Here is a 12,779-nt window from a genome sequence, read left to right on the forward strand (position 1 = left end):
TGTTTACGTCCACCAAATGATGTATATTTTTAACCTCTCTTAATGCTTTTTTACGTATATTATTTATGCTTGTACACCCACGGTGGTCGCGCGGCTTGAGCGTTGGACTATCACGCCGTGGGTCTCAGGTTCGAATCCTGGGTCTGGCAAGTACACATATTGTTTTTCAATTTGTGTGTGAAACAAAAGTGAGAACAAAAATAATAAAAATATTATATTATAAGTATAAGGTTTATTAATCAATCAGAATTATTACAATATTACATATATTTTATTTATAAAACTCATGTTCACTCTCATCTTTTTTAATATTATTCTTGTAGCCCTTTTCAAAATCTTTCGGAAGTACGATGTACCTGCAAAATAAAACGAAACATTTCAGTACAGCATAAGAAAAAATGAGAATAATTCTATGGGCCCATTAAATATGACTTAGTTAAAAAGACAGCTTATGCGATAGTCAACCAATTTTTGCAAGCGAGGAAACATTGAAAAAAGAACAACAGCTGTCATATAATTACTTTATATTCTAAACAAATAACTATAATTTTGAATGTTGTTTACATGATTCCGACAAAGACAAATTGTTTTGATTATCTATTATCAATGCAAACGTGAAAGACTAACATTAACCGTTGATTAATTCAAACTGTCAATTTAAAAATTGTTTAATAATAATATACAGGACTTGGAATTTGAAAAATAGCAACACTTTTAATCACATGACCATGTTGATCATTTTGCTATCAGTTATCTACACAGCATTTGTAATATGTTTGATTAATTCATGGTCATTATTAACTGATACAAAATATACAATCTTATTGCTGTGTATACCAGGGCTTCGACCAGAAAAACTGTTATTTTGACGGAACGAAAACCGAAACGAAAAAAAATAACGGTCTGAAGCCCTGACTTATAAAAACAAATTCATGTAAACGGCCCGCGACTTTTGCACAATTCACTATTTCGTACATTTCTTAAAATTTAGATTTCTGTTGATAATGCCAAAACTGTGCGTGTCCATGCAGTCGTTCCTCTCTCCTCCGCTCCCTGTCACTTTCTCAAATACATAAAAGGGTGGTATTCAACTATCTCTTGACAAGTTTATAAAGAAAACACCTGATTGCTAACACGCCTCGTTAACTTTATTACATATACCCATTGATAAATAAATATTTTAAAGCACACTTTTTGATGATTTTTTTCATCCCTCTACTTTCGAACATTCAACATTCGAACACATTTTCAGGTACCAATTACATGCGAAAGTTAAGGGCCACCTGTATATTACAATATTATTCTTCACAAAGATGAGAGAGAAATGAATGTTGCTACATGCTCAACCTATTAGGTCCAAACACACATTAGAAAAATGACATCTGAATTTGCTAAACCTGGGATTCCCACGAAGACATACGACTTCATAAAGGGACATGTTACCTGTTGTCCATCGCGGGGCAACACAAACTCTACATACGTTTAAATATGGGTGAATTTACAGACTTTTGTGTTGACATTTTGTATCAGTGGCAAGGGGTGGAAGTAGGCGGTTAAGATTCAATATAAATAGTGCACACTAAACTTTGTCAGTCACACTTATTTGTTTTCATTGAACTAAGGTGACAACTTGCAGATGGTACTGGTTAGTTTTTCATAAACCCTGCCTAAACCAAACCATAATAGTTTAGGTATGCTATGGACGATCCGATAAAATTGTGCACACTTTTTCGGTCATCCTTATTTATTTTCGTTGAATTAAGAATACATACCACAGATGGTTATGGTTAGTTTTTTAAAATTCATTATGCCCTGCCTATCAAACCATAATCGATAAAAAATATTCTTCCACCTATTAAATATATTTTTGATTATTACCTACTATGGATAGGATTAGGCAGGGTTTAATTGAATTTTAATAACTAACAAACACTATCTACACATTGTAGACATAGTTCAATGAAAACAAAACATTTGACTGATAGTTTAGTATGCACTATTTTTGTCAGATCATAATAGCCTATCTCCACCCTTTGCTACTGTTTTGTATCCCGTGAGCATCAATGATTTAGGATGAGAATTTTTACCTGTTCTCCCTTACGGCATGCATACCCGCCTCCTGGCAGATAGCGTTGATATCAGCTCCGGAAATACGATCAGGACGAGCGACATAATCCTCTAGGTCCACTTCCTCAGACAGATTCATCTTGCCTGTGATGGTTGAGAAAACGAGACGTTTCTGGCGCCTGGAACGAAGGAAAATAATTTTCAAATTGTTACAAATAATAAATATTCTCTATTCGACTGTTCGTAATTAATATTTCTTTCTTTCATTGGTCTTTCAAAGTAGTCGGTTTAAAAAGCATCCAACTTTTGTTTTTTCCCACAGAAATGAATGAATCACGAGAGATCTCCTCTGTTGTGCAGATGGAGGGTATCTTCATGCAGATGCATGAATTTTTTCCCGCCCACAAAAGAGTGTCAGTCAGTTGCAGTGATTGAGGGAGTATACTCAGCACCTGTCATATTTTCATTTCACACGAAATGATGATTTAAACAGAGGTATTCCATTAAATTTTACTCCAAGCTTGGCTATAGCCAAACGGAAACTATTAGGAAGATTCAGTGGGCTTTAGGCACCGATGGCATGTCACATTCAAGAGAAATGAGGGACTTAAATTTGAACATAAATTAACATTAACATTGAACATAAATTAGAAGTCTTTCTGTCAATTTTATATCTCGTTCATATTGATTAGGTCATTAGAGTAAAGAATGACAAAAATCGTCATCTAACGCATTCACCGAGAACACTCTGACTTGTTTCTGACCTCATAGTGTTCATGAAGTACCCTATGACTCACTCCTAACTTCAGAGTGTTCACGAAAGATGTTGGCTGGATGGAAACATAGTCATGGCATCTGAATCAGTCATGATGCTCGTGCATAAAAATTGGTATACAACTATTTCACAGGCAGCCTCGGACTCACGTGCCTCTACTCAGTTGTACATGAACGACGACGCGTGTTTACATAGCATCACACAAATTAAGAAGAGGTATAACCTCTATGAGGAAGAAACATTCTGCAGCGTATAATTTTCTTATTGACAATTTAATGGCCAAAGTATATTTTTTTTTTATATACAATATAAAAAAAAATCATGTCAGCGTTCTGTAATCATCTGATAACAATCATGAAAGTTCTAATCGATAATGTCCAGAATAAATAAATGGCTACCTGTCGGGCAGTGGGAACTCTATTTTCCTGTCAAGTCTGCCAGGTCTCAGAAGGGCAGGATCCAAAGTGTCTGCACGGTTAGTAGCCATTATTACCTGAAATTACAAATTTTTATTAATCACTAGCTGAAGTATCCGGCTTCGCACAGGGTCGCTTCGTGGTTATATTTATCTTAGATATTTGAAAAATAATAAGAGGTAATTATTTTTTTAATATTAAAATATCTGTGTAATACAATATGGCAATATGAAAATAATTCTAATAGGAGTAAAGGTCAAACATAAGAACACTAAATTAAAATCGAATCCAAAATATGCAAACGATATTAATGTCATTAATATGTAGTAAAAAAAAAAAATCAAAATTGGATGGAACAAACAAAAAACAAACTTTGTAATGTATATAATAATAATTTAGAAACCTTCGCAGGTGTGCGCACAACAACTGACAAAAGTTTCATCGCAATCGGATGAATGGTATAGGAACGCATACGAATAGTAGAAGAAGATGATTTTCTAATTCAGAAATCTTCGTTGGCATGCGCATGACAACCCACCAAAGTTTCATTGAAATCGGATTAATGGTATAGGAACGCATACGAATAGAAGAAGAAGAAGATGGTTGTACTAATTCAAAAGCCTTCGCGGGCGTGCGCACAACAACTGGTCAAAATTTCATCACAATCGGATGAATGGCATAAGAACGCATACAAATAGAAGAAGAAAAAGATGGTTGAACTAATTCAGAAACCTTTGCGGGCGTGCGCACAACAACTAGTCAAAATTGCATCACAATCGGATGAATGGCATAAGAACGCATACAAATAGAAGAAGAAAAAGATGATTGTACTAATTCAGAAACCTTTGCGGGCAAGGGCACAACACTTGATCAAAATGTCATTGCAATCGGATGAATGGTATAGGAACGCATACGAATAGAAGTAGAAGATGATTTTCTAATTCAGAAATCTTTGTCAACTCACCAAAGTTTCATTGCAATCGGATGAATGGTGTAGGTACGCATTCGAATATAAGAAGAAGATGATGGTTGTACTAATTCAGAAACCTTCGCAGGCGTGCGGACGACAACTCACCAAAGTTTCATTGCAATCGGATGAATGGTATAGGAACGCATACGAATAGAAGAAGAAGAAGATGGCTGTACTAATTCAGAAACCTTCGCGGGCTTGCGCAAAACAACTGGTCAAAATTTCATCGCAATTGGATGAATGGTATAAGAACGCACACGAATAGAAGAAGATAGAATAGAAGAAAATGGTTGTATCAATTCAGAAACCTTTGCGGGCGTGAACACAACACTTGATCAAATTTTCATTGCAATCGGATTAATGGTATAGAAACGCATACGAATAGAAGAAGATGGTTGTACTAATTCAGAACCCTTCGCGGGCGTGCTCACAACAACTGGTTAAAATTTCATCGCAATCGGATGAATGGTATAAGAACGCATACAAATAGAAGAAGATAGAATAGAAGAAAAAGAAAATAGTTGTATCAATTCAGAAACCTTTGCGGCGTGAGCACAACACTTGATCAAAATTTCATTGCAATCGGATGAATGGTATAGGAACGCATACGAATAGAAGAAGATAGAATAGAAGAAGAAGATGGTTGTACTAATTCAGAAACCTTCGCGGGTGTTGGCACAATTACTGACGAAAATTTTATTGCAATCGGATGAATGGAATAGAAATGCATACGAAAAGAAGAATATAGAATAGAAGAAGAAGAAGATAGTTGTACTAATTCAAAAACCATTGCGGGTGTTACCACAACAACTGACGAAGGTTTCATCGGAATCGGATGAATGGTATAAGGACCATACAAATAAAAGAAGAAGATGGTTGTACTAATTCAGAAACCTTCGCGGGTGTTGGCACAATTACTGACGAAAATTTTATTGCAATCGGATGAATGGAATAGGAACGCATACGAATAGAAGAATATAGAATAGAAGAAGAAGATGGTTGTACTAATTCAAAAACCATTACGGGTGTTACCACAACAACTGACCAAGGTTTCATTGCAATCGGATGAATGGTATAGGGACCATACGAATAAATGAAGATAGAATGAAGAAGAAAAAGAAAATGATGATTTTTCTAATTCAGAAACCTTCATGGGTGTGCATACAACCACTTACTAAAATTTCATCGCAATCGGATGAATGGTATAGGAACGCATACGGGAGAGACACACAGACAGACAGACATACAGACATTCATTTTTATATATTAGTATAGCCTATACTCTTCCCGCAAGTGCAAGCAATAAGTTTACAAAGTTTTATCGCAATCGGATGAACGGTATGGCTGCGCATTAAATACGAACAAACAAACACACAAACACACAAATATTAATTTTTATATATTAAGATTAAGTACAATATTGATCGATAGTATTAAGTTTCTCAATATGTAGATTCATATTGTAGTTTTGTTATTATTTTCGCACTGGGATTGACAAAATCATTACTTCACCTGGATTGACAGTTGTGTTTGATGCTTTGTTTCTATGTGCACCATCGGGAATGCAATTTTCTTCGCTTTTCTGAATCTAGATGAAGTTGGAGTCGTTTTGAATGTCTGTGTACAAAGTCTTAAGAAAAAAATTCATGACTCACTTTAACGCATGTCGTCTGATCGAATCCGTCCATCTGATTGAGTAACTCCAGCAGGATTCTTTGGACTTCCCTGTCGGCACCGGTTTGGGCATCAAATCTGTAACAGATCAATCATGTCAAACTCTGCAACCACTTGAAACAATGCACATACTACCGTAATGGTCACTTGTGGAATTAAACATTCGATGTTATCTCTACAGACATTTACATGATGTGTCTTGCTAACTTAACAGTTCCTACCAACTGTCTGTTCCGATTGAGAAATGTCATTGTCAATCTTTTCATGGAAATGAAAACATTTCGATTACAGCTCGAATTCGAATCCATTCGAATCCAACACTGTGAAAAGCTGTTAGATTAATGTTTCCTTTTGTAATTATAGTCGCCCAACTTTCTGTTATAATTGATAATTCAGACACTATTTTAAAGGTACAGACATTTACATGATGTGTCTTACTAACTCAACAGTTCCTACCAACTGTCTGTTCCGATTGAGAAATGTCATTGTCAATCTTTTCATGGAAATGAAAACATTTCGATTACAGCTCGAATTCGAATCCATTCGAATCCAACACTGAAAAGCTGTTAGATTAATGTTTCCTTTTGTAATTATAGTCGCCCAACTTTCTGTTATAATTGATAATTCAGACACTATTTTAAAGGTAACCTAACATAGGTTACAAAACGAGCGGTGCAGGGTCAGGTCAGGTGTAATTACTAGCCGACATATTTTTCTATATTATGAACAACAGTTTCATGTTATGTAATTAATATGGAATAAGATAAAAAATGTAAATGTTATTTTGAATGTCCAAACCTTTTAGTTGCAATAGCGTCGATCTCATCAATAAAAATAATAGCGGGTGAGTTTTCCTTAGCGAGTCTGAACACATCTCGCACCATCCGAGGCCCTTCACCCAAGTATTTCTGCACAAACTCTGAGCCCACCACTCTTATGAAGGCAGCTGCAAAAGAGAAACAAATTAAAATTATACACTGCGTGATTGGTATTTTCGTCATCCAGGATACCAGAATTAGCTCTAGACAATAACAATATGTAAGGTGTTTAATTACCGGTTGTGTGATGTGCGACTGCCTTGGCCAGCATCGTTTTGCCGCATCCAGGGGGACCGTACATGAGGACACCTCGCGGCGGATCGATACCGATCTGTTTGTACAACTCAAAGTGGGTCAGCGGCAGCTCTACGGCCTCTCGGATCTCCTGTTTCTGCATGTCCATGCCACCAATGTCACAGTATTGGACGTCGGGTTTTTCATCTGGTAATAAAAAGACAATTGACTATTATAGTTTTTAAATATTACAGAAACAGAACCAGTTATATTCATAACGATTGACAAAAGGATGCCCTATAGACATTTGATGTGACACCAACTTAATCTGAATTCTAAAAACCAAATAATATTGAATTCCAATAGTGTACACAGAATTGTTTTATTCCATCAACATAAAACATTAAAATCAACTGTAGAACCGGCTAAATGCCATAAAGAAACATAATATATGTCATCATACGAAGAAGCAGTGATTTTACATTGGCGCTTATGTAAAATAATAAATAAAAACAATTATGTAGTGTATTTTATATTTCTCAAACTCCTGTATGAAAAATATGTTATTACACTAAACGACCATTGACATTGCATAAATAATTTATAGTTGAAAGTGACACACACATCAGGTCATTGCGAATTTAAAGTATTGACAGGTCAATGGCAACAAGCGACAATCCTACTGAATGCATATAATATTTTGAATTAATAATATGAATTGTTTTTCTCTCCACCACCCGCCACAGTCGTTATGCAGGCGTATACCGTGGTGTAACAAATGTTAGGCGCTCTTCAAATTTGTGCCGAAAGTGTCTTAGGAGCAACTTCCCAAGACCTTAGCTGGAGTGCATGAGATAATAATAGTATGACTAAAAATATTATCAGTAAACTAAAAATACTATATTATTTAAGGCTGTACATTAATCACCAAGTGATCTGGCTGTGCTAACGTACGAACTGTAAAAAATATAGAAATTATGTGATGGATATCTTTATTTTTCATTGACTATATAGATTCAAATTCCATCAAGTATTTTCAAAACTATTTTCGCTCAGGGATAAATATTGGATTGATCTATTTTCCAAAGAAAAAAATACAGTTTTCAAGTCGTATTTTAATAATTCTGTGTTTAAAATTACTATCCGGCGATTGGAATCAACATTATGTCACCCATCTGAAACTGACACACGTCCCGCAGAATAATAAATCTGTACTATAATTTGAAGAATATGTTTGGATGTTTGTTTGTACCGTCCTTCGGTTTTTCTTTATACAAATCCACACTCGCAGTCGAATTTCCACAAAATTTGGACAGTAGATGGAGGCCAACGAGTCTCGAATTTTAGATTTAACCTGTTGCACCCCGGTGACAGTTTTACGGTTTTTGCGGGAAAAAAGCCGCCGTGTACAGGGCCTTGAAACGCGGAAGTTAATGCTGCAACCCCCATTTACTGATGTAGCGGTATCAGAGCCGGAGTGCGTGGTCGGGGTCTCGAAATTCAGTTTTAACCTGTTGCACCCCGGGGACGCATCAGAGCCGGAGTGCGTGGTCAGGGTCTCGAATTTCAGTTTTAACCCGTTTCACCCCGGGGACAGTTTTACAATAATAAATTGAATAAATGTATTATTTTTTAAGATATTTAAATGCAATAAATGTATAAAAAAATAAAAATCCCTAATTTTAAATAATTACTTTTTAAATTAAATTTTTTTTACTTTTTAAATTCAATCCTTTGCACTGCCGGGTGATACAGTTAGTGTAGTGTAGTTAATAAATAGCTTTATCAATAGTTAAATAGTATTAAGGCATAGTATGTATGGAAAACCAGACGATTACTGCTTTTGTTTCTTCGATATTTCAATGCAAATTTTTTTTGTTTTGTTTGCATTGGATAAATAAACAAATAGGTAGAGGAAGAACAGAGTTTTCTGACAATGCGGCCACGACAAAATCACTTGAAAGTAATGATACCAACACCTAAATGAGTCGCCTGCGCTGCAACAGAAATCTGACACCATTCTACATACATATTATACAAAAAATTAAATTCACATAAACATGTATATGGCATGGCGATATGCGTATTGATCTTACCGGCTTGCAGCATGGAGATAGAGCTGTCCGCTTCGGGTGGCAGGACATCCACTAAGGCATTGGAGTGCTTATGAAGTGCGACTGATGCCGACGGTTTCAACAACTCACGGTCGATCGTTGACAAAATGCGAACATAGTAATTAGATCCAGTCGTACTGCCCACTGTAAGCAAACAATAATTACAATTTAAACCAAAGAGCTTTATACTCATTCTGTATTAGGAACTTTGAAAGCACATCCGATCTTCTAATTGAACTATTGTACATGTGGTTATATTGGTAACAAGTTCATTGTTTTCTTTTTATATTGACACCTCAAAATCAAAATGACGGATCACATTTTGGTTTGAAGTATGTTGCTTTGACTAGATAAACTATGAAAGCATTTTTCAGTGTTTTACCTGATTATTCATCTTAAAAATAAAGATCAATATATTGCTTTTGGCTGCCCACATAAAATTGACATGGTTCATTCCGTAAGTATTATGTAACAACTAAATTTTATGTTCAAGTATCTACTTTGATACGGCAATATGTGAGATTTGTGAAATTGAAGTTGAATTTAATCAATAAAGCAACCGTATTCTAAGCTTCGAGAACAGGTGCTTGTGGTGGATACGGGGTAAGTGGGTGATATGGCTTTAGGATTAACCAGGAGATAAGAGGCGTACCACGTAGCCTTTTTTGGCATCAAAAGTGAAGAAGCAACGTTGGATCCGGCCCAGCCGTGTGTAACCTGCAGGCTGTTAACCATTCACTTATCGGCCACAGGTTCCCAACCCATGAATTGCGAGACGTTTTCTAAAGTGTCACTAACTAAATGGGTAGTAAGCTAAAAATATTAACCATGATGTACATTTCAATATCAAAATTTATTTATAATCAGTGTCTCGGTATTTCTTATATCTATGGCAGCTGAATATGGATCCACTTCAGACAGAATTTTAGTATACATTTATTCTTTGTGTAATTTTTTTGATGACTATGTGTGAAGTGGTGCTACAAAAGCGATATATGTGCTACAGGATTCACATGGCGGGAGATGCGATATATGGCACAACTCTAGTTGCTTGTTGTTTCAATTACATTTTAATTCGGCACTACGTACAACTACCAATTTGACTTTTCATATGGATACATATTTTATTAACAAACACAGAACTGTTTTTTTATAGCTATTTATGTATTTGAAGGGATCATCATTTGTTGTTATTCTATAATATATAATTGTTTGATGTTATTTAGTTTTACATCACTTTCTGATTGACATGTTATTTTATGACGTTTATGTCAACTGTCTTGTAACGGGTGCTTCACCATTGACCTAGAGTTAGTTCTCTTATGTGTCGATGATAGATGTTACTATACAACCTTGCGCTTGCCCTATGCTCCAAAGCAGGATGTAACAGGGTGAAGTATGTTAGTATGTCTGTAATTTTTATGGCGACTTTCTTCTATAATTTTACTGAGGTTTTCTGTGATATCGCCTCTATAATTAATTTGAATGCGTTGTTTACTCACTATTGCTCGGTTAAGGCTAGATTAAAAGGAGGTTACAACACATTTCTATTTGAGCAAACCGTTGCAATATGCAAATCACCAAATAAGGAAACGGGGATCCTAGCAACTGTTTTATAATTGAATAATTATTTAACCGTAAAATAAATATACATCCACTGTCTAATGTTTTATACTTCGAAAGTCTACAATGTATGAAAAATTGAATGTCATTGTACTAAAAAGACAAAGAAATTTGATGAGTCATTGTGAAAATAAGAAATAAAAGAAAATTCACCCGACAAACAAAAATGTCATAACGCTGATCTAGCTCGACTATTTCTTTATAAAATAACCTAAAATATTTGTAGGGCGTTTCAATTAAGTGTATTTTACATGTATTAATAGGTAACTGAGGCCTGAACAAAAAAAACTAACCATAAGTGCGAATGAGAAAGCATTCAGTACGCAATACGCGTTAGAGTAAGATAAAAGACAAGAATAATCCTAGCCGGTAAATATTGGTCTGACTTAGGTATGTGCTTAGAGCAAAACCGAAAATACATGTTGCCGATATAATATATATTTTTTTGAATGCGATATTGATATATAATTTAGTAGAAATTTTGGTTAACTATGTTGTTTAAATTTGGTAGCCGTACTGAGAAGCAACACGATGGTACAACGTTTTATAGGTAAGTTAATAATAATAAAATTGAAGTTCTACTGTGCGTAATGCGTAAAGTAATGGCTTCATATAACTGGAGCATACCGTCATTCTTTAGTATTATTGCTCTGACAATAACATATTATGGTAATGATATGCAATATGTGTAGTGCTTCATGTAGTCTGTTAATTAATGATAGTTGCCATTGTTGTATTTTTTTTGATTTACGATTTGTAGTGTAATAGAATTTTTAATAGTGTTACATTGCATAAATTCATTTTGACGTACAGATTCAGTACTGAAATACTCGAAAAACAGTATAAATCAAAATGGATGTATGCTACACCTATTTATTAAAAATTATTTTATGGTTTTATCCATAAATGAACTTGCTCCAGTGTCCTAACATAACCTACTGAAGAAACCAGAAATAGCAGTCGATTCATCAGAAGATTTAAAGGGAAACAGTTCAACTCAGTCATGTAAATTATTAAATTAAACCAAATTATTAAATTTGACACTACTCTTTCTTTCTGGATGCTACACAATGCATTACTGATATCTATTTTCTTTTAAAACGTAATATAGTTAGTACAAACCAATGCCAGTATTTTTATCGACAGCTTCCAAGAATTGTCCAATAACTAGCGGGACAGATTGTATTCTTTTAACTTCTTCCTGAGCGTGCAGATATTCCTTTTTGAGATTACGCTGCTCATCTTTGATATATTCTTCCTGTACTTCAATAAACTTCAGCATTCTCTGAAGTTTCTATAAATGAAAATAACAATCAATGACACATGAATGGATTTATATTTTCGCTATTAAATTGACCAAAAATTAGGTACGTAAACAAAGAAAATATATTGTCCTGATCAAAAACAATACTTAAATAGTGATTTAAATCTATAAACATACGAATATGATGCTTTTTAGACTAGTAAAAGGTTATTGCCACTTACCTTAAATTCTCTATAAAGGTCTTCTAAGTCCATGCCAACGTACCCGCAAGCGGGTGTAATAAATCCATCCTGAAAATATTAAATTATTGTAATTAAATGTTGATTTGAATGGTTACATTTTAAAGGAATAGGTTAATATTATACTTTTTCAGATGGAACAACGCAAGGCCCCTCCATATTAGAATAATAGATGACTTGTAATAATGCCGCAAGTAAGCAAGTTTGAAGTATGAAATATCAGTATTGCCAGTTGCCACATTGAATATTATCTATGGTTCTGAGCATGTTCTGAGTTACGTCTAATATTATCTATGATTCTGAGTTCATGACGTTCATGTTAATATTTGGGTGGGAATTAATCGCACAATGCAATAATCAAAATTCACAAAAAAAAAAATAACTTTAACATTTGGAAAGTGGTTTTCACATATATTAAATGATTTCACAAATAAATAGATGAAATCACATAAAATAGTTTGTTTCACAAAACAAAAATCATAAATCACTCATTGTAAATATAAGTTCACTCAATTTTGACAACTGCACACATTTGTAAAATTGTTCATCACAAAGAAAAGGTAGAAATTCACAAATGTCAAACTA

At 34.5% G+C, this 12,779-nt stretch overlaps 1 protein-coding gene across 1 annotated transcript; it reads right to left on the minus strand.

Moving 5' to 3' along the window:
• Positions 1 to 212: 212 nt before the first annotated feature.
• Rpt3 (26S proteasome regulatory subunit Rpt3) lies at positions 213 to 12,407 on the minus strand. Its single transcript, XM_085948817.1, has 10 exons — positions 12,321 to 12,407; positions 12,177 to 12,245; positions 11,814 to 11,985; positions 9,051 to 9,212; positions 6,958 to 7,161; positions 6,701 to 6,848; positions 5,884 to 5,980; positions 3,241 to 3,335; positions 2,088 to 2,246; positions 213 to 356 (listed from the first exon to the last, which is right to left on the minus strand). The coding sequence occupies exons 1-10, from the start codon at positions 12,351 to 12,353 to the stop codon at positions 272 to 274; spliced, it is 1,224 nt and encodes a 407-aa protein (XP_085804943.1). The 5' UTR covers positions 12,354 to 12,407; the 3' UTR covers positions 213 to 271.
• Between the last annotated feature and the right edge of the window lie 372 nt (positions 12,408 to 12,779).

Source organism: Rhyacophila brunnea, unplaced genomic scaffold, assembly GCF_057557595.1.
Source record: "Rhyacophila brunnea isolate RB1 unplaced genomic scaffold, BYU_Rbru_1.0 scaffold_21, whole genome shotgun sequence".
Taxonomy (NCBI): domain Eukaryota; kingdom Metazoa; phylum Arthropoda; class Insecta; order Trichoptera; family Rhyacophilidae; genus Rhyacophila; species Rhyacophila brunnea.